General features: G+C 38.4%; 1 protein-coding gene across 2 annotated transcripts in view; it reads right to left on the reverse strand.

Annotated features, from left to right (window-relative positions):
• Positions 1–23,344, reverse strand: part of ARHGAP18 (Rho GTPase activating protein 18) — a gene marked incomplete at its 5' end in the record, with an annotated part of 169,624 nt that overhangs the window by 49,882 nt on the left and 96,398 nt on the right. For both annotated transcript variants that reach the window (XM_081296653.1, XM_081296654.1), the window contains one exon: positions 3,101–3,300. In XM_081296653.1, coding sequence (XP_081152779.1) covers positions 3,101–3,300 — 200 coding nt within the window. The remainder of the gene's footprint in view (positions 1–3,100; positions 3,301–23,344) is intronic.

Below are 23,344 nucleotides of genomic sequence, written 5' to 3' on the forward strand. Positions count from 1 at the left end.
GAAGTCAGTGCTGGGGATATACATTCAAGCCTGGTTTCTTGGCTTAGATTCAGCATATCATGGACACCAATGCTAATTTATGTAATGGCTTGCTTTTTTTCTGTTCACTGTAGCTGACGAGGGAATGTGGCAAAATAGTACAAAGCATCTGGACATTGGGAACTATTCGATTTCAAATTAATGTTTCTAATCCCAAATCAGCACACCAGATTAGGTTGCTTTTTATAATTTTTCAAAAAAAAAAAAAAGACTATTTTTAAAAAAGAAGAATTTATATAAGAAACTAATAACCGAATCAATTCAAAATACCAAAAGCAGGAAGTAAACTAAATTCTATCAGCCCTTCACACCTGCAGACACTGTATCTGATGATTCAATCCACCTCATGTTGAAAATATTTTATAAACATTCCATCTGCACTGAACTTGCACACACACTTTTCTTGTCATTATTCCCTGAACAATAGAGTATTAACAATTATTTATATTGCATTTACATTGTGTTATGTACTATAAGTAGTCTAGAAATGACTTCAAACATATAGGAAGATACACATAGGTTATAAGCCAATGCTAATAATCATCTTAGGTAAGGGACTTGGCATTTGTGGAGTTTGGTGTTCAGAGATTCCATATCTGTAACCAATCCTCCATAGATACTAAGGGATGACTTTATTGTTGACAATCTAATACAGATAAACAAAAGGACTTTATGGTACAGTGGCACACCCCTGTAATCCCAGCTATGCAGGGGGCTGAGACAGGAGGATTCCAAGTTCTAGCCAGCCTCAGCAACTTTTGTCATCTGTGAAATAAATGACAGCCATCTCAGCCACCTCATAACCAAATGAGGAACACTGCAGAGCACTATTGTATTGTAGCCTGTATCACCCGACAGCACTGATGGCACTGTCTATCCTTCTATGCTACATACACTCTTCGAGGGCAGAAATCAAGTATTCATTACCCTGACTTCAAGAAACATAATGAAGTGCAAGGCACTGTGTCTGTTCCACATTAAAAACTATTTAATGACATAAAGTCAACCATTATTACTAATTCTATTCTGGTAAAATTTGTCATAGATGTATAAAACCAAATTGCTAGGGAAAAAACAGACATTGCCCTGACAAGGAAACCATGATTAATATACAATATAATTTATTCCATTAAGAAGCAGAGATAGACAGGGCATAGTGGCACACACCTGTAATCCCAGTAACTCAGGAGGCTGAGGCAGGGAGATCACAAGTTTGAGGCCAACCTTGGCAACTTAACAAAACCCTTGTCCCACCCACAAAAAAAATACAAAGGGTCTGGGAGTTAGGGGATATAGCTCAGTGCCCCTGCATTTAATCCTCAGTACTTAAAAAAAAGGGGGAGTGAGGGGGTAAAACTCAAACAATTTAAAGTCCAAAGAGGAGTATGAACAAGTAGAACCATCCCCAATCTTCCTTTATTGTTTTGATAGTAAGGATTGAACCCTTGAACCCAGGATGCTTTACTACTGTGCTGTATCCCACAGAGTTTTGCTAAAGTTGTGGAGTGTCTCACTAAATTACTGAGGCTGGCCTCTCACCATCTCTTGCCTCAGCCTCCCGAGTTGCTGGGATCACAGCCATGTTCCAATCTTCTTGGAACAAATGACAAGATCATGTATGAATCAAATTTAACTTTGGAGAACTATGAAACAACTGATGATACCTGTGGATCTGGCCTCAATACCATTTTCTCTAGCATATTTCCTCCTTATTCAATAAACCATTCGTGTGCTGCTTCCATATTGAATTATTGAGACAGAAAGGCTGAGGAACAATATTAATTGTCACAAAGAAGTCTGGCTTTATTGGTAATATATTTGGGAAAGAGAAAAAAAATAAATGAGAAACCAAAGAGTGAGTTGCTTATAGTTTTCTTTTACAAATTAAGAAATATTAAAATTTTTTTAAAAGCCCCCATTAAAAAAAATTGTTAGATTTTCTAAGAAATGTTGCAGCAAGGAAGAAAAATCTTATATAGACTTTTCTGTGCAAGTTAATCCTAAGTCACTTAGTTAGAAGGAAATCTCTCATTAGTGAATAAAGGGGCACTGACTGGCTTTTACCTTTTTGATATATCAACTGATACACCAAAATATATTACAAATTTATGGATTACATAGAAAGAAAGCTAATACAATAAATAGAAGCCAAAATTGGGTATCAAAAACTTGGTGACTGCTTAAATTTAAGAGGTTAAAGAAATGGTGTGAAATTGAAGGAAAAAAATAAGTATTACATGTTTCTCCCAGAAATATCATGTTCATTAGTGAAGAGTGTGGAAAATCTGGCTGGGAAGAGACTTGAGAAAAATTACGGGCCAACAAAAGAAATAAGCAACTATGGGAAGATAAAAATGGTGACGCCATCTTCCACTGTCTAAATCTGTATCCGTAGATTAGCAGGCTAAGCCTGTGGCACTGCATCCAGTCAGTCATGCTGTACTTTGGATAACAAAAATGACCAAAATTATAGGTCTGAAAAAATCACTTAAGGGTTCTTTTCATAAAATTTCCTTGCAAAAGCTACATGGCTAGAAACAAGGTAAGTGTCCTCAAATATATGACAGGCTACCATGTAAACATAGAATGAATGTGTTCTGTTGTTCCGAAAGGCAGAAAAAAATACAGCAGTATATTAGAAGAGAGCAGGCTATAAATCAGTAAAATAAAGATGAAAGCAAATCATGCATACTAACAACTGGAAAAACAGTAACACTGCAAAGTCACAAGCTTTCCATCACCATCTACACTTCCTAGAGACCAAAGAACCATGAAGCTGGCATATTACAGAAAGAACTCAGAGTTTCAAAAAAAAAAAAAATTAAACCTAACCCTAAAAGTCTATATGCCACAGTCAGTTCAGCCACCAAGAACCCAGCCATAGCAACAATTAAGTGAATTTGCTCATGCCACTTGTATCTGGCAGCTACACCCATAAACCTGCTACAAACAAGTAATTATTAAGTTGAAAGACAACTAACAATTTCATTTTCTGGTTGTTCTACTCTGCCTTTCCACACATGGATTCTCTATGGATAACTAATAAGAATTTATTTGTTACCATCAGGTTCTTTGACAACCACCACCTCTTGATTGTCTTGTCTGTTTTCATGAGATCTCTTGATATTTTCCAGTTCTATCCAATAGTCCTCCATAGATAGTTCGTCCAAGGAATCCTGGGAACTTGATCGATCAAATGGAGGCTTCTCCGTAATTTTAGTGGTGGTGTCCTGGTTCATGGTATACTGGCCATATCTCCGACTATAAGTTAAAAAAAAAAAAAAAAAAAAAAAAAAAAAAAAAAAAAAAAAAAAAAACATGGTTCCTTTTAGTAAATGAGGGAATATTACAATTTTCAAAATATCATAGTGCTGAGCTGGAAAATTTGAAAACTTCTTAAGTTTTCCTTTATAAAGCAAATGAGATAACATATTTTGAAACTGTTTACCTTTGGCTGCTATTGATTATAATATGCTCCCAGAATGAAGAGTTTCACACTTTCCAAAACAGTACTATGAGGGACAAAGAGTGGCAGGGTGAATTACCTGCCCTTTTTACATTATTACTTAAATTATCTTAAGACTCATTGCAATTTAAAACTTTGTTTTTTAAAAAATAGGATGAATTTTGATTGCAGGCTATAAATAAATAAAATTGGAAATTTTATGTGCTATTTATCACTTACATTTATAAAACAGTCAGCTCTTACATAGCAAATATATGCAACCAATGAATAAAGTACTATTTAAATTTCCATTTTATTTTTGGAACAAATATAAATAGGGTGATATATTAGTTTGCTGTTATACTCTACTGCAGAAAGCAACTTTAAATCTTTGCTGTAAGTGTACCCATGACATACACATATTAATAATTTTAAAATGTGTTTAAAAACTCTTTAATTAGCAATTCTGAAGAGTTTGGAATTACCCTGAGCATTGATTTTTTAGATACAATCCATAAATGAAAGGATAAATTGAATGAGAGCATTCTCATGACTGCAAGTGAACTGTATTCTTCCTTTATAATTCAATCTTAGAAACACATGAAAGGTGAATTAAAGGACCTTATATGATAGAAATTTGAAATTTTTGATTATTTAAATATAGAGAAAATAGCACCTAATTACCTAAAAGAGGAAAAATTTCAGCTATGGTATCTTCCTTTATATTCGATATTTTTCTTTTAAAAGTACAATATGAATAGGGACAGGTGGTGAAAAATGTTTTTTTTTAAGATTTTAATTTCAAATTGCCCTTTTATTTCCCAAGGACTTTTAGAAAGTAATACTTGTTAGACTGATTTTACCTCCTGTATATATTGAAAGTCAAAAGAAATAAATATAAAATTATTTAACAATGTGTGAACATTCTTAAATTTCAACTGGCCTTTCCCACAATTATTTAAAATAGTAGGACTTTAACACTACGTGGGGTAGAGTGTCACTAAATTCTGGGTTAACCTATCTAGATGTTTAATTCCAACTCGTTTGTTAGAAAAAGTTAAAGACCTTAATTGTCTATTGCTACAAATAAGTGCAGCACAACTCGGTAGTTAGCAGTACCAAGCTCATAGGTCAGTTTTATTAATAACCTTAAAGATGGATCTTCATGCCTTAAGTACTTTATAAATGCAGATTTCATGAATGAATACTCACTCACTATAATCACTCCCTGGTAGCAATCTTGGATGGTGATGGGTGAACATCAGGACTAGGGCCAACAAGAATAAGTCTGGACAAGTTTGTGAATTTCTTTCCTCAGTTCTCTATTGTCCATTGTTTGCCTCTTCCATCCCTTAATTCAAGGGGTACTTCCTCCCTCCCTGGCCCCCAGCATCCTGTTTACATCACTGTATCCCATCCTGGTCCCCAGGCCTGGCCCAATGGTCACTGTATAATTTTATTTATTTTATTTTATTTTGGTACAAGGGAGTGAATCCAGGGGCACTTAACCAGTGAGCCACACCCCCAGCACTTCTTGTATTTTATTTAGAGACAGGGTCTCACTGAGTTACTTAGGGCCTCTCTAAGTTGCTGAGATTGGCTTTGAACTTACAATCCTCTGCCTCAGCCTCCCCACCTATTGGGATTACAGGCATGGGCCACCACACCCAGCATGACTAATACTTTTATTACAGGGTTTTCAATCCCGAATCAAATTAAAATGTGAATAAGAAAGTTACCCTCTCTTAAAAATGACTTGTTTTTCCCCCAGTATCAGCAGCTCAATTTATCTGTGGTTCATAGTCCTTAATCCTGCCTTACCAGGATAACTATAGCTAATTTGTAGAATGCCTGTCAAATTCATTTTTTTTTCTGTTTTGTCAAATATACATGCCCTATCCTTGTTTTTATTTTATCTCACATGATAATGCAAGACTGGCTACCTTATTCCTATTCCCTACTTGTACCCACTGCAGCTCCCACAAGAGACCACAATAAGTATGGTGAACTATGTGAAATATAATGACTAATGCCAAATAATTTGGTTTATCTGCTCACAGGAAAGAGGTACAGTTGAGCTAGAAGTACATTAAGCTTTTCGTTGCTGAAGGAATGTGTTTATTCTGGCAAGAATTTTCCAGTAAATTTCCATTAAGATAGCAATATGCAGAAAAATGAAGAAACACTGAGTAACAGCATTGTTACATAAATATACCTTCTCTATGGACTCTGATTTCAAAACATGCATAAAGCAAAAGTCTTACAGCTTAGTACTGACGAATTGACTCAGTATTTTGACTTTAGATTCAGAAGCCAAATAGATGTGTAATAACCTGAAAATACTGAGTCATAGATTTTTTTTTCTTCTTTCCATCTCCCCCATTTGCATCCCTGGTAAATATTCCAGGGGCACATTTTCAATTTTATATATTAGGAGATGAAAAGTATTCAGGAATGGGATTACTCTCCTTGCTCAACCTAACATGTATTTTTAAATTACTCTCAAAATGCAAGTGAATATTCTTTCAATTTACATCAATTAACATTCAGAACCACTTTCTCTTCTTAGAATATACTTTTGGTACTACAGCAGTGGCTTAAAGTCTGGACCCTTCTTACTGTCCTGGTAAGTGGCCAATTAACTGATTTCCTCTTTTCTGGTTTTTTAAGAGTATGCTATTTGATACCATGCTCATTCTGAAAATTGGGTTCAAAAACATAAAGCAACATCTGCTAGATGTAACGAAGTGCAGACCAGAAGTATTTTATATTTCCAAAAGATCCAAGCCAACACATAGTGCTGAAATCAAAGAAGCATAGTTTATACCACAGACAACTACAAATTACCCACCTGATCTGCTGGCAAGCGACTGTTCCAAGATCCTTCCCACCCCCTCCCTAATCCTGTGCACTGACTGTCCCATGGCCATGCTTCAAGAACCTGTGCATTTCCTGCCTTCTGAAACTACAATGACAGAACTGGACGTGTCTTCTGAAAGAGGCTGCCATGTTGCTCTACTAAGAGCTGCTTCCAGACTGCCTGTGTGAGTCACTCTTTTCCCAACACACCATCACTCTGCCTTTTTTGTGGGCATGAATATCACCAGCTTCCTGGAATGGTTTGTTTTCAACTTGCCAGCATGTCCTCCATGACATGTTTATTTTTAAAAATTAAGGCTCTGTTTTATTGTGGTTTTATTTGTGGGGGGGGGGTAGGTTTGCATTACTGGGTATTGAACCCAGGGATGCTCTACCACCGAGTTACATTCCTAACCCTTTCTAGTTTCAATTTTGAGACAGGGTCTTGCTAAGTTGCTGAGGCTGCCCTCAAACTTGCATCCTCTGGCCTCAGCCTCTTCAGTCACTGCGATTGCAGGCAGGCACGATCATGCCCAACTTGTTTTGTTGTATTTTCCCCCAGGCATAGGTTATATCATTTTCCTAAGATAATTTTTTCTAGCTGGTCAAGAATTTCAAAGGTATTGATATCATGGTGTTTATTTTTATGGAGAATATGAAACTGGTCTGACATCATTTGTCCTCCACAAGGAGGTGGGGTAGCTATCTCTTACAACACAGTCTATTGGAAGATCACAATCTGGCTGATGATTCATCCTGATACCTGACGTAGTCAGTAAAGAAATGGAAAAATATGAAACCAGGAGATCCAAGAACCAAATGATTCCAGCTCTGTTTGACCATCTCTATACTCTATGGTAGTTCAGAACTTCTCCACTCCCCAATTTTCTATGAAATGGGAAGAGTAACAATAGCCTTGAGGGCTGGAGGCCAAGCAGGAGGCCCTAGGTTCAATTTCCAATGCATGTGAGCATGCAAATATATATCCTCAATTCCTACTGACTTACCCTGAGAAGGTCATGAAGGATAGGATCTCCGCTAACCCAAGTACCACTAACTATACATAACTGCTGATCCCAGAGTTTTGTTGTTTTTGTTTTGGGTGGGTTTTTTGGGGGGCGGAGGGGGCAGGGGGGGATACATACCAGTCCTTGAACCCAGGGCCTCATACATGGTAAGCACACACTCAGTCACTAAGCTACATCTATAGCCTATAATGCCCCCCCGAGACACACACACACACACACACACACACACACACACACACACAGTGTATCGAGGTCACCTTTGCCCTCTTCTAAGGTTCAGAGAGATCATTTATCTTCTAGGACTGTTCTTGGACTTTTTGATCTCAGAATTCCTTTATACACTCAAAGCTTTTCAAGAACCTTCCAAGAGCTTTTGTTTACAGGTGTGTCTATTGATGTTTACAGCATTAGATTATAAAACTGAAAAAAACATTTCAATACTATTGGTTTGATAATAAACATCTTCATGTTAACAACTTTTTTCCAAAAAAAAAAAAACCAAAAAACCCAGCTGTTATGATTTAGATGTGGTGTCCCCCAAAAGCTCATGTGTGAGACAATGCAAGAAGGTTCCAAGGAGAAATGAATGGGTTGTAAGAGTCTTAACCCAATCAGTGAATTAATCCCCCATAGGGATTAACTGAGTGGTAACTGAAGTGGTAGGGTGTGGGTGGAAGAGGTAGAAATTGGGGTGTGGCTTTGGGGTATATATTTGTATCTGGCCAGTGGTGTCTCTCTGCTTCCTGATTATCATGTGAGCTGCTCTCTGCCAAACACTTCTGCCATGATGTCCCATGTCACAAGCCCCAAGGAATGGATTCTGCTGTCTATGGATTGAGACCTCTGAAACCATAAGCCCCTAAATACACTTTTCCTCTTCTACAGTTGTTCTGGTTGGGTCCTTTTAGTCGCAGCGGTGAAAAAGCTGACAAAAACACTGTATTTTCCAAACAAAACATAGATGAATAGCATTGCTTTAAATTTTGAAACTGTCTTTAAGGTCCAGCTTAATAGAAGGCATCTGGACTCTCACATCTGCTTCTGTGTTCAATCTCACGTAGAACTGCACCTCACAGGGCCTCTGGGATCCTGCTCTCTATTCTCATGAGAGAACAACAGTGAAAATGGCAAATAATGTTTGAATCCACAATTCTGATCTCCCAGACCCCTGAAAAAGTTCTGAGACACCCAGATGTCCTGTACCATACTTTGAAAAGTAAGTATGGTATCTTACAGAAGTAAGCTTTTGTAAGATTTCTCAAGAACATTATTTAATGGAGGTTGAGAAGGCACTTTTAACTCTGCACAGTGCCCCAGAAAGCTCTCCTGAAAGAAACAGGCATGCTTTCCTGGCGACTCTTGACCTAGTTCTTTGTTTATTTTAGTTTAGTTTTTCAGGCTTTCATAAAAACTGGGACTCATTCCAATGATATATCCATGCTGCATTTATACTATAATGACAAAAAAATAAATAAAAACGTTATTTCGAAAGCTCTGCCTGGCCAATGTTTGTAATCGTTTGCTTGTGTCCACCAGGCATAAAGGGGAGCACTTCCCCACTCTGGCCAGTGTGTTTCAAGGTGGACATTCCCTTAACCCTCCCTTGACATCCATGTCCTCTGCCTAAAACCACCTTCAGGCAGATTTATCTGTAACTAAAACGTGTCTTTGAATTCATACTTAATCATCTGGTCCAATTTCCACTTTGGGTACCCTACCCTGTTGGTGTTCAAAAAACAGTACCCTAAAGTATGGTTTCTTTAGCATGCCAAGCACTTCTGAATTAAAGGAAATCAGAAGGATTTAGAAGCTGCCTCTGGAGCAAGAGATTTTTAAACTCCTTTTGTTTGTTTTCCCTTCAAAGCCAGAGGGACTCTCTGAAGTTCCTTTATCTAACTCAAGTTTCCTTATCTGACTTCTTTCAAAAGATGGGCAACTATGTTAGGTCCCCTTCCTAGGAAACTAATCAAATTACCAGGGAAGAGTAACTATAAGAGAGGACTGAAAGCCCTCTCCATTCTCAATAGATTTTCCTTGGAGAGCTTACCTGGGAGACTTAACCTGCATGAGACAACTTTATTCACAATGAAATTCTGCCCCTTTCCTAACTTGTGCACCTCCCCCTGGCTGAGAGAACTTTGTCCCAGACCATGGTCCACTCTTTGCGGTTCATTCATTTCTCAAAAAAACAAAACATTTAATACACCTCTAAAATTGCCTATAATCTCCTCCAAGACCAACTGCGGCACTTAACATCCGGTCTCCTTATTCCACTCCTTCCAGAGATATTTTTGCAGTACAAGTCTGTTTTCACTTGAAGTACTATGGTGTGGGGCCTTAGAGAACTCTTAAAGAAAAACTACATTTTCTATCATATTTCTTATCCTACCTTTATTTCCCTGAAGGAAAACAAGTAATTGGATTGGGCAATTTAAGACAAAATAAGGTTTATTTTTGTTTTTGTATAATTGGGGGGGAGATGTTCTTACTCAGATATTACTTATCAATGTTACTGACTGAGCATACTTTAGATAAAGTTATACTTATTAAACTTAAACCTTAGGAGCTAGGGTTGCTGCTCAATGGTGGAGCGCTCGTCTAACATGGGCAGGGCCCTGGGTTCTATCCTCAGCACCACATAAAAATAAGTAAATAAAGGTATTATGTCCAACTCCAACTAAAAAATAAATATAAAAAAAAAAACAAAATAGGGCTGGGATTGTGGCTCATCGGTAGAGCGCTCGCCTAGCATGGGTTGGATCCTCAGCATCACATAAAAATAAAGGCATTGTGCTGTGTCCATCTACACCTAAAAAATAAAAATAAAAAAACTTAAACTTTAGAATTGTATTAGATCTTAAGAACTTAAACATATCTTATCATATGGGGTTATGAGGTCCCCAAACCTGAGCAGCAAAGGGATGTTAGAATCAAGATCAGCAGTCTTTTTCATGTTTAGTGGTAAATATTATACCACTATAATTTGCTTTGTTCTTATTATTTGCATCTGTCTTTCTGAGTTTATATTGCACATAGCTGGCCAAATGCAACCTTGTTGACAGTCTATAATTAGCATTTTTAAATGATATTTTACTTACCAAGAGAAAATACATTTAAGAAATACATTTAAAAATTAAACCATTCCTTTTGAACAGGCATGAAAAGCCTTTTGAGATGCACTGCCTAAAATATGGTTGGTGTCATGCTGGGCATGACTTCAAATATAACCTGTTTAAAAAAATAAAACCAAAACCTTTGCTTTGCAAAAGTTTAAAAATTTGGCAATGTTTTAAAAATTCTTCTTCGTCTACATTATTTCTATGTTTAAAAAACAATAGCTTGTCAGATGTACAGTTCTCTCTTTCATTGTAACAATGATATTAAAGAAGTATTCACTACATGGTGCTTGGTAAAGCTATTAATACTGTGTAATGGCCCTGTCCATCAGAATACACTCAGTTTGAATCACTATGAAGAGCTGCAGCCTATGAATGACCCAAGTCATTTCCCCCCACCCCCTTGGAAGTGAATGTCTAGTATTGTTTAGCTGAAAGCAATAATTATTACAAGTGGCTCTGACATTCATGAAGAAAGAACCCTGAGGATGCCCAAAGGCAGGAAGAAGTTGATTAGAAAGCAATGCCACATTGCTCCCTCCCTGTACCCAGGAGCCATTAGAACTCAAGGAAAGGGCTCTTCATCTCTTGTATCTGACCCTAAAGCCATAGTTTTAAGGACCTACTAAGTTAATTTTCACATTTCATTTAAAGGAACTTTATGTTTTGTATATCTTACCCTTTCCATTTGGGGGAAAACCCAAAGTTGACTTGTTTCTTTCAGCTTTTGTTTTCTTAAACAAGACTGACTCAATATCTTGTATAGGCCTTTGTAGTTTTTCAGAGTGTCCACCTACTTTTGACACACAGTAAAACAACGAGCAAATGAACTGGTTATTGTCTATTTACATGACATTCCCTGAGCAAAACTGAGAAGAAAAGCCCCTTGGGTAGTATACTGTTAAGAGCTAGCTTTGAAAACATGGCTTTCTCATTTTTTATGGAAAAACAGAACAAAACCAATTCTGATGTTTTTCGTTGGTGTTTTCACTATACTTTGATACCCCTAAAAGAATAGGCATATAAACAGTAAACTCCTGGAGGGAAGGCAGAGACAGAAAGGATGTGGGAAAGGTAGCCAGGACAACTTGCAAACATTCCACTCCTCTTTAGGTACCAAACAAGGAACACAAAAGGGTACAGTGTCACTGGCCACCAGACATAGGTCTTCATTGTTTTAAAGCACTGGTTCTCGGTGGGGTGATTCTATGTCTCATCTCCCCTCAACTCTCTCAGGAGGTAGTTCCTTCACCTTAAATGGAGGCACAACTTAGAACTAGCCAGGTGGGAAACACGGGTTCTTAATATCAACGTCATCTTCTTGGACAAGCACGATAGAATCTACAGTAGGATTTTGACATGCAGTGTTAGGATCTGGAGACCCTGGTTCAAAGCATATTTGCTTCACTCATCTGTCACTATAACTTGTTTCTACCCGACAATCTGATCCTGTTGTGTTTTCTCCAGGATTCCTTCCTCTTCTTGTTCTGGCCAGCTGTACAGCCAACTGGAAAGTAAATACCAGTAGCTGCTTTGCATTCTGAGCATACTCAGTTGCATATCATGGTACCTTTCTCTTTCTGGGCTGGAATCAACTTGTTGCTACAGACTTCCTACATTTTGCACTATGATGGTCTGCTCCCAACTGTCTCTACCACTAAATTACATGTTCTTTGGGGTAAAAATCCATTGTTGCTTTTCATTGTGATATTCCTAGATTCAAGCAAACTGCTTGCCACAGCAGATAACTATGAAATATTCAATAAATATTCAATTATTACTCATTGAATTATCAGTGCTTCTGAAACAACCCCTTTTAATTCATGAGATTTTTTTTAGTTAATTGTACAAAACCACAAAGAAGTAGAGATATTAAAAGTAACCAAAGAAATCAGCAATTAAGAAACCCTAATATTGGGCTGGCTTTACAGCTCAGTGGCAGAATGCTTGCCTAGCATGTATGAAGCACTGATTTTGATCATCAGTACCACATTAAATAAATAAATAAATAAATAAATAAAAGTCAAGTTATTATATCCATCTATAACTAATTTTTTTTAAGAAACCCTAATACTAATAGGGAAACTGTTCTATTATCTGACTCTCAGATGTTTAGCCTGAAAGTAGGCTCCCTAAAGAGAGCAGATACATGCAAAAGGGTTGATTTAATACCAGAATGTAATTAATATTAAGTCACAAACAAGCTTTCTGCATTAAGCACATGTTCCAGTGTCCTAGAGCATCCCAAGCTCTAGAATAAACCTTTACTGAATACCTTCATTGAATTTCAAACTTCTATTCATTTATTTTTATTGTGCTTAGAAAAAAAATCAACTCAACATTGGGCACCTTATCAGGACCCTCTATTCAACCAAACTCTTCAAACCTCTACTGTGAGGTAGATGATACAGGATGCCACACCAGATATAGGTGCAATTTTCTAGTTCCTCATTGAATTAGTGGCCTGAAAACTCTCCAGCATAGGCTTACAGGTCATAACCACTGCTTTGGCATATTATTTGGCCCAGTTTGTGGTTCACCACTCCTTTCCCAGTAAGAATTTCACTTCTGCTCTGGCTGTTCCTGCCACTCCCACCCACTCTCCCTCAACTCATCCTCTGCTCAAGCATTTTCCTAGATTTAGACCAATAATTTGAGGCCACTCCATAGTTCCTTACTATGGTCTCAATGGTTGTGTCACTCCAAAATTCAGAGGTTGGAATTTCACAACACTAGGAGCTGGGGACTTTGGAGGGGAGTTGGCAGTAGGAGCTGGGGCCTTTTAGTGTCCTCATAAATTAGATCTTAGACAGCTGCCTTGCCTCTTCCTCCATGTGAGGACCAAAGAGAAGGCACAGTCTATAAGAAGGCCCTCACCATGGAATCTGCCAGTGTCTTGAGCTGAGACTTTTCAGCATTCGGAAACAGGAGAAATAATTTTGTTGTTTACCAGCAACCCAGTTTACTGTAGTCTGTTTTAAAGGCACAAATGTGCTAAAACATCCTTTCTGGGATTCCTTCCTCTCCCCTCATCAGTCTGTCCCAGGCTTCATGGGTTTGCCTGAAGCCCAACACTGCTGTCCATTCTTGAGATGAAGCCTGCCTTCCTTAAAATTTTAGTATTTGACTCTTGTTTCCCAATAGTCATGTGGCTTCAAAGGTAGTTATCAGCATCCAGATTTTTTTTTTCAAACTTTTATTCATTTATTTTTATTGTGCTTAGGAAAAAAATCGATATTTTTTACTTTTCAGTTCAAAGCTTAACCCCTATTTTCATTCTGAGAAATCTATCAAGTTCTCAATACTCTTCAGAGGTGAAATGAGGAAGGAATTCACTCTTGAAGACCAAAGATATTTCCACCTCCCGACTTTCTCAAACTCAATCTGAAGTCCCCTATCATGACCTCTGTTAGCTTGTAATTTCATCATCCTAGTTTGTCAAGAGGCTTTAAACACAGATTAACAGATAAACTTACATCAGGGTATAAATTTACTCAAGACTGTTAATATACCTTAAGATCTGGGATCCAGCAACTCAGGAGGCTGAGGAGGGAGGATCATAAATTCAAGAACAGGCTGGGCAATTTAGTAAGACCTATCACAAAATAAAAGATTGGGGATGTAGCTTGGAGGTTGAGCACTCACCTAGCATGTGGGAGCAGTAAGCTCCACCCCAAGCAAGCACTCCCTTAAAAAAATTGGGGATTCAGGAAATATATTCATATGTGAGCCAGAAATTTTCATTCTGGATGATAACTACAGAGATACATATAAAAATGCGCGTACATAGGTTTTTGGTGCTTTCGTGGCTCTAGAGACCTCACATATATTAGGCAAACACTCTACCAATGAGTTCTACCCGTATCCTTAAATTATGATATTCTGATACCACCTCTCCAGTTCATAAAGGCTGTTATCGACTCAAAATGCTTGCCATAATATAGGTACTGGCAAAATATTTGTTAACAAAATTATGAACACTATTTTAAAATGTAATGTTAAAAAAATTGTACTAAATATTGGTTTTATTTATTTCCTATGGGCAAATCTCTTGTCCTACCAAAGCCCTTTTATACACATATTAACATCAACTTTACATGCTAATAAAAACACAGACATGAGGCAAAGGTAGATTTAAAGAAAAAGAAAATCTTTAAATAGATGGGCATATTCTCAAAGAGACAAGGGTTTTATTCACCTTTTCTTCATTCTTCATGATAGCCTATTATAATAGAGTGGAGAAATCACCTTATTTCTCAGTGAGGATACAGGGGGTATAAAACCAATGTTAAACGAAGAAAATGTTAAAAGTGGGGCTGGCAGTGTGGCTCAGTGGTAGAGTGCTTGCCTTGCACGTGTGAGGCACTGGGTTCAATCTTCAGCCCCACATAAAGATAAATAAAATAAAGGTATTGTGTCCATCTACAACTAAAATTATATATATATATTTTTTTTTTTAAGTGAAGGGTGGGGCTGGGATGTGGCTCAAGCGGTAGCACGCTCGCCTGGCATGCATGCCGCCCAGGTTCGGCCCGGGTTCGATCCTCAGCACCACATATAAAGATGTTATGTCTGCCGAAAAACTAAAAAATAAATATTAAAAAATTCTCTCTAAAAAATAAAAGTGAAGGGCTATCTATATTTATGCTAGATGATAAAAAGGAAGAGGCTACCTGTCAAGTAACACTGGTTAAAGGTAAAAATGCCACCAATATTGCAGTACATATCTAGAGAGGAAAAAAGAAAGCTGCTTTCCATAAGCTGGAGAGAGAAAAAAAAAAGTGTGTGTGTATTTGTGTGTGTGTATATTTGTTTTTTTTTTTTTCCCCCTAAACCAGGTGCTAAAAGTTGTTAGTTCTATTATGGAGATGAAAGAGGTAGAAAGAAAACTTTCAGCTAATCAAAAATTTTAGCCAACCTTAGAGATAATTCATCCATAATGTTTCCCACTAAATGTATTTAGCAGTCAGTCAAAAAGTAGATTATGTAAATATTACAAGAGATTTTCCCTTTTTAAATGAGAATAAGAGAAAAAAATTCTGAGATGTCCTAAATTTAATTCCAAGAGCCAGAGGATGGAGAGGAGAGATAAGGCAGATAATGAATTAACAGCTGCAGCTGAAAACAAGAGACCACTTCAAGTTCTGAATCTTGATTAAAACCTTAAGTCAAATTCATCACCACCTGCCACGCACACAGCATCCTGCTTGCAGCCCCACCTTCCAGAATGATCTCCTCCTACCTCAAAGACTTCCCTCCTCCCGTCAGCCAATCCCTCTCGTCTATGGCCAGTGTAGGTTCAATGTGACAAGTTGTGCTTTCCTTCTCCAAATTTTCTTTGTAAAAATACTCTTAGCTCTAGGTCCAGCGGACATTTTCTCATCTGCTACTGTAGCCTTGCTGCTGGAAATTGCAGGTTGGTATCCTAAGACCTGGTCCTTTTTCAGGCTCATATTCTCAATGGCTCAATAAAACCTTTTATTTCAAAAATCCCTCAATCTCAAAAAGTTGGGTTTAACAAGATTATTTAAGACCACCTTTTCCTTAGTATATTTTAGATTCTGACCTGGTCCAACACAAGCAGATGTGACTACAAATAGCAGCCAGGCATGGTGGTGCACATCCGTAGTGCGAGTAGCTCGAGAGGCTGAGGCAGGAGGATAGAGTTCAAAGCCAGCCTCAGCAACTTAGCAAGGCCCTAAGCAACTGTCTCTAAATAAAAAAAAAAGAAAAAAGGGCTGGGGATATGGCTCGGTGGTTAAGTACCCCTGGGTTCAGTCCCCAGTACAAAAACAAAAAAAAAAAAAAAAAAACCCACAAATAGTATCAAAGACCCATTAAATATGAAATAGAAACATGGAAAAGACGGTTTTCATTTGTAAGAGGTTTACAGGTAGGGGAGGGGCTTTAGCATTTCAAAGACAAAAATATTTAAAACTCCCAGAAAAAAACAAACACAAATATTTTCAATAAAAGCCTTTGACCTTTGTTTAGGACAGGAACAGGGTTCACAGGGTATTGAGACCTAATCCTACCAAAAGGGGAAGAAATGCAGAAAGTAGAGAGGAAAAAATTGTGTAAAATCACAATTTATGCTGTTCCTGGACATTATCACATCTACACAGTCATTGGCACACTCAGCTCAGGGAAATGCCACCCAGAGACCCAAATTCTAAGAGGAGTAAATACTTGTTCATGTTGGACGTTTACAAACCTGTCCTAGCTTAATTCTTAAAAGGGCCAAAATAGAACTTAACACTCCAGACTCCTACCCTCCCCGAGTCTCAGACTTGCCGCCAGGCATATGCCAGCCTATGGCTCAACTGCTGTGTTCACGCCAGGCAGAATTTCCACTTAACCCAAAGCTAAGTGGCATCTGGTTCCCAAATGCCATTCCAAGTAGAAATGTGAAACAGGTTAAGAAGTTCAAAAGCAGTTGATGTCCTGAGGAGTTCCCTCCCTCGTCACAGCCAAGGTTGGGCAGGATCTCAGGTTAAATTAGCATCCAGTTCCAGGCTTTCACCTCCTGTGCGCCCTTTTCCATCCCTCTTGCTCCCAGCCTTCCTCATGGTTCCATACCCGGGTGGATTCTCTTCTACACTCATGCTCCATCAAGATACAGAGGTCCATCAACTTGGATCGTATCTTCCCAAAATGCTGCCTGCCACATCAATCTTTCTGAGCTTTCTGCACTGGCCAGGGCTTCTGGGACCTCCCATCTCAGGAAGGTCTGGGACCCATAGCCCATGCTCAACAAGAAGGAAAGAGGTAGAAAAAAAACGAACTGTTGTCTCAGAAAGCCATCACTTCAAAAGACAGAAATCAATAAAAGCCAGTGAATACAGGGTAGAGCCTCTAGAGGAGGGCAGTCAAAGTTCTGAGGGGAGAAGATGAAAGGATGAAAAGCATGCAGGACCCTCCAGGGCACATGTCAGCATTTATGCAGTTAGTGCCACAGGTGGGGAAGCCAGCCCAGCTGATGGCATCAGGGACGGATCTGCCTTGGCTATCTTGCCAGGATGAGTCTACGGAAAGAGCTGTCAGATACTGCAAGACACAGAATGTTTTCCTGCTTTCTTACTTTTTAATTCAGGTGTTGAAGGGTCAGCTGTTAAGAGTTCCCACCTCATAAATGACTATTTGCTGAAGTAGGATCTATAAAATACAGAGCTTTTATAAGACAAATACGGTGAGCTTTAAGCACACTTTCATATGCCAACCCGTTTGACATAGGACTATTTAATTTCCTTCTTAAAAAAATATTTATTTTTTAGTTGTAGTTGGACACAATACCTTTATTTTGTTTACTCATTTTTATGTGGTGCTGAGAATCAAACCCAGGGCCTTGCACGTGCTAGGCGAGCATGCTACTGCTGAGCCACAACCCCAGCTCACAGACTATTCATTTTGTAATTGTTTTTCAGGGAGAAAGCTTCACTGAAAAATAACACATTTATTCATTGGTATTTTTTAATTATATTTGATCAGAATTCTGCATTTAGGGTTGGAGGGATTTCTTTGGTGTTGGGGATCAAATCCAGGGCCCCTCACATGCTAGGCAACTGAACTATACCCCCAGCCCTAGGTTTTATTTTTTTTAAATCATTATGATTATGGTTCAACATAAAACTGATCCCATAATATATTCTTTTCTTTTTGTTTTGGTGCTAGGAATTGAACCGAGGGCCTATGCACATTCGAAGCAGGCATTCTACCACTGAACTTCACTCCAGCAAAGGGGCACTTAAAAGGACAGTAGAATCAGAATCAGGTCAACACTTCAATGTTTTGGTGGAGTGACCTACAGAACTTGGACTCTTGTTTGTTAATAACAAACAGACTACCAAGTTATGGTTCAGATATTCGTTAAATAAACACTGGCCCCCCACCTCCATTAACTGTAAGGACTCAAATCCAAGGAAGCACTGGACTTCACCTCTGACTTCCAAGTCTGCCTTCTGAGAGAGATTAAGCATGGATGAAAAGAACAATACAGAATAGCACTGGCTTCATGCCCAAGGAGGGGGACAAATAGCAGGTGTTACAAGGCTCACTCCTGGCGAAACACAGGCAAAGGCGAGATGCCAGAAGTGTAAAAAACATATTTGTAGTCCAGTGAGACAAGGTAAGAAGGGAAATTCCAGTCTCTTGCTATACCTTGTTCTAATTTTATAAACCTCTCCCCAGAGCCAACAATGTCTTCCTGTTGTTTGATTCAACTTTATTTCCCTCTAATTTAAGCCCATTTCCTCTGAGCATATAAAGAATCAATCAGTGTTCTCTTTGTATGAACCTCTTAGTTGGGAAAAAGTTTTGGTCGTCTTTCACTGCACTTTTGAGTTGGGCAATGAATATTACTCTTTCATTTTTTTTCCTCCTATATTTTTAAAAAGCAGCACCTCAGAAACACAACCGATAGTACGTGTTCTTATTGTCTTCTAAATCAGAACTACCTATGGGTAACAGCATATCATCTTTGTTCTGAAATGTTTCTTTTTCAGAATGGTTCTTGCTCTGCAAGGGGGAAAGCTCTAAGCTGACACTGATTTTAGGTACCTGTTTAGGCCCAGGTGGGAGGTCCTTGGCACCCGATAACAAAGTTAGAAGTCTAATCATAAAATGTTTTTTTCTTCCTTACTAAGGAAATGAGCACTGCTATTAACTGCTTTCCAGGGTTTCTGCTTTCTTTTTCAAAAAGCCTTTGCTGATCATTTGCATTAATATTATGCTAATAAAAGTAAGGGGATGCTAACTAATTCTGTCTCTTCAGTAGTAACTAAGGATCAGAGAGAGATAATTTGCATGTTTTCTTGATTGGAGTGAATTGGCATTTAAACACTCATTGTCCTCATTTCTAAAAAAAAAAATAATAATAATACATGTTGGGCCAGGCTGACAGAAGTAATTTCTCCAGAGAAACCATCTAAAACCGAAGAATTTCAAGAGACATTTTGCTTCTAAGTATGAATCTCAAATGACAAGGATGAGCATTCAAACACAGGGCAGCCATCTGCACAACAAATACGTTTCAGTCCTTCTCTGCAGAAGGAATTCATTTACTGTTGAAGGCCATTCACTTCCACTGCCAGTGCTTATTCCTCAAAAAGCTTCCAAGTATTGTGAGAACAATGATTAAAAGAGGATCTTTCCATCTGTGCTGCATTAGTCTGCAAGGCAGCCCCTCCTGCAGAAACATTTTTTTTTTGCATAATTCATTGTGCCATTTTTAACCCTAATCAGTGCAGTGCGATAAGCAATTGACGGAGTGCGCCAGAGAAAAGACATTTATTAGCTGCCTCCTTAGCATGCACCTAATCCTCACTTGAGGCTATTCTCCTTGAATCATAGCATCTTACCTTATGTACACACATCTTACCTCCTGTGGGTTCTTATTCACACCTTACTCATCTTTCTTAGCCCATACGAATATCTCAGGACAGTCATCCATTCATTTAATCATGCGATGCTGGAGATGGAACCCAGGGCCTTGTGCACGGCAAGGAAATGCTCTACCACTAGCTCCATCCTCCGGCCCCAAACTAGAAAGCCTATTTCCTATGTGATTATCAGAGTAGTCAGGGAAAGAGGATTCTACTGGGAGACAAAAGAATTTGGCCTATCTCCAGTACAGCTTTTCCTGTATGAGCATGACAGAAACATTCATACTACAAAAGGAAGGACAATAACTCAAGTCTCTTCCTAGTCTAAAAATTATATAACTGTAATCTGTTAACACTGACTTTTCACCTTTAAAGCCTTAATTCAGCCTGCCACTTTGCCTGAGAACTGTGCTTTCCAAAGGGCAAGCCAAGGTGGCCTACAAGGGCCCCTCTCAGTCTCCACCAACCCCTCCATAGCTTTGTTTTGATCTGTTTGTTATTTAAAGATCCACTTAAGAATGCACTGGGGGAAAAATCCATGATTATAGAAAATTGAAAAAAAAAACTGCCTTAGGCACAAGTTTAACAAAAGAAAAAAAAAACTTTAAAGGATAGATTTCTTAAGCTTTAAACATTGAAAAGCCAGTTAAGTAGAGACATTAATGATGACAGGCAATATATGACTTTTGAATCAGCAAAACTAATGAGAAACTATGTGGGCAGCAGGGTGGAAGATGTGGATTGCAAGTCTTAGCCTAAAATGTAACACTTTCCACTTCTTATTTCTCCCTAGGTCATAATAAAATATTTTGTGAGTTTCATATTTATAGGTAATATCAATATTTGACACACAGTAATCAAAAAAATCATCTCAAAGGTAATTTGAAGAACTAAATTCACTGGTAGTATCTTCACATAAACAAATTTACTTTAAAATCAATAATGCCTAAGAATGAAAACATAACTAAACAGTAAATACTTGGCAGTCTTAGCACAATTGAAGTGTTAGTGGAAAGCCTTTCTGGGTTCTAAATACAAGGAATAAACTATTATTTTAGAACAGTGCCAGCCAATGGAAGTAAAAGAAGAATATGAAAGTAATTTGAAGCTTCCTAGTCACCACATTTAAAAAAGTAGAAATAGATAAACATTAATTCCTATAATATACGTGAACTCGATAGAGCCAAAATATCATCATTGTAACATGAAATCAATATAAAAATAAATCCTTGATATCATTCTAAGTTCTTAAAGTCCTACATGTCATTAAATGCTTGTAAGTATGAATCTCAAATGACAAGGATGAGCATTCAAACACAGGGCAGCCATCTGGAACACACTTCTGGTGCTCAACTGCTACAGGAAGCTTGGCTGGGGCTACTGTACTGACAAGAGTGCTGCAGATTGGCAAGGCTGTGGGCAGGTTTTCCTCAGAAGACCACTGACATACACCTTGATAAGTACCGCTGATGTAATTTCCTCCTATTAACATATGAAAGTTAATGCTGTTTGTGTACAGAATTTTTTTTTCACTTGAGTCAACAAATATTGAGTGAAAACTAACTTTACCCCACAAGATGCTGAACATTAAAATACAGATGTGTTTCAGATGAGGTTGGCCTACAATTTAGAAAGCAATAAAGATATGCAACTCCTATGATGCCCCCACTGCATGTATATGTTTGTACGGCTTTTCTCCTATTAGTCTACCCTTGGGGAAATTTCCTCCTTTACACAGACCAAGGGCACCAGGCATTAAGGGCAGAATCTCAGACCCCACTTCAGACTTGCTCCATCTACATTTAAACAATATCCTCAGGTGACTCCTGACAGTTTAAGTCAGAGAAGAACTGTCCCGGGCATTTGAAAAATCAATTTCAAGAACTCATGAAAGAGTTACTGGCTGGAAGATAATTTTGGAAGCATTAGCATATACATGAATGTTAAAAGGATAGGAGTGAAAAAGCTCAGAGAACAAGTTGACACAGGATAAAGGAATCTGTGTGGTGTGGAGGAGGTCGCCTGTGTACAACAAATGAGAATCATCATAAAAGTAAACAGTGGCTCTCTGGGTAAGTACGGTAAATAAAAACTAAACCCAGAAGAAAAGGCAGAAGAAGAAAAAAAGAAGGTAGGAAACCTCTAAAACTAATGAAAACAATCACAAGGATGACTCCACATGAAAGCTATAAAGTACCTTCCACTTGTGATTAAGACAAAGTCATAGCCGGGCACAGAAGCTGGGGAGGCTGAGATAGGAGGATCACAGATTCAAAGCCAGCCTCAGCAAAAGCGAGGTGCTAAGCAACTGAATGAGACCCTGTCTCTAAATAAAATACAAAATAAGGCTGGGGATGTGGCTCAGTGGTAGAATGCCTATGAGTTCAATCCCTAGTACCTGCCCTCCCCCCCCCAAAAAAAGACAAACTCACACATTTCTTACTATTCAGGGATGCTGGACAACAAAAACAAATTAGACATAAGCAGAGGCAGAAATTAATGAAAAGTTTAAAAAATGGAATACAAAATATCAATGTTTTGCTTGCTAATTTGTAAAATGCTATTAAAATAAGTGATGAATATAAAATATTAACAGTTGATTTGATAAGATTATAAGAGAAAGAGTTTTAAAAAATCTATAATCAGTTAAAAAAAAAAAGTAATAAGTCAAAATGTATCACCTTTTTCTTTGAGAAAACAAAAAAGATACTGCTTGTAGTACAGAGATAATCAAAGTGGGGAAAGAGCCAGAAGGCCCAGGCTCTAGGCTGGGGCTCCAGGGCCACCTGGCCTCAGGCAAGTCATCGCACCTCTGCACAGCATAGTCTCTTCAACTGGGTAAGAGGGGACCCAGAACAAGATGTTCTCTTCGAACGGGATTCCCAGCTGTGACTCTATGAATCCAACTTGGCAGCAAGGCGAGATTCATTCATACCTCCAAAATGCTCTTTGACAATAATGTAAAGACTATGTATAGCTGCCATTTCCATGCTCCACCCAGCCCACCCCAACCTCCCCAGCCCACCCAGAAAATGACTTTCCAGAAGCTTTGTTCAGAATCCCACAACTGCTTAGAGCTGGTTTCAAGTCCACAGAGCAGCAGTCTGCGTCCTGTTTCCCAGGTGACGCTGTCATAGCTTCCTTGTGTTACCACCACACACACACACACACACACACACACTCCAGGAACCCAATGCCCTTACAGCCAAGAGCCCCTCCCAGCACCCATGCAAGCTGCTGCTCCCTGAGGCATGAGACCCTCTGCATGCTTCTTGCTAGATGCTAAATGATTAAAAACCACTGGGCATAATTACTAGTCCATGTTAAAGCCTGAAAAAAAAATTTTAAATGGCTTTACTGCAGGTCACAGAAGCAAAAGCAGCAAGAGCAAGCTGTGCTCTTTTATGTGAGGGCTAGTGCACATGAATACAAATATGGCAAGAGATCAAAGTGAGAGGAAAGGACAAGCTGCTCTTT

The sequence above is a fragment of the Spermophilus citellus genome (assembly GCF_964194105.1).
Source record: "Spermophilus citellus genome assembly, chromosome: 5".
NCBI lineage: Eukaryota > Metazoa > Chordata > Mammalia > Rodentia > Sciuridae > Spermophilus > Spermophilus citellus.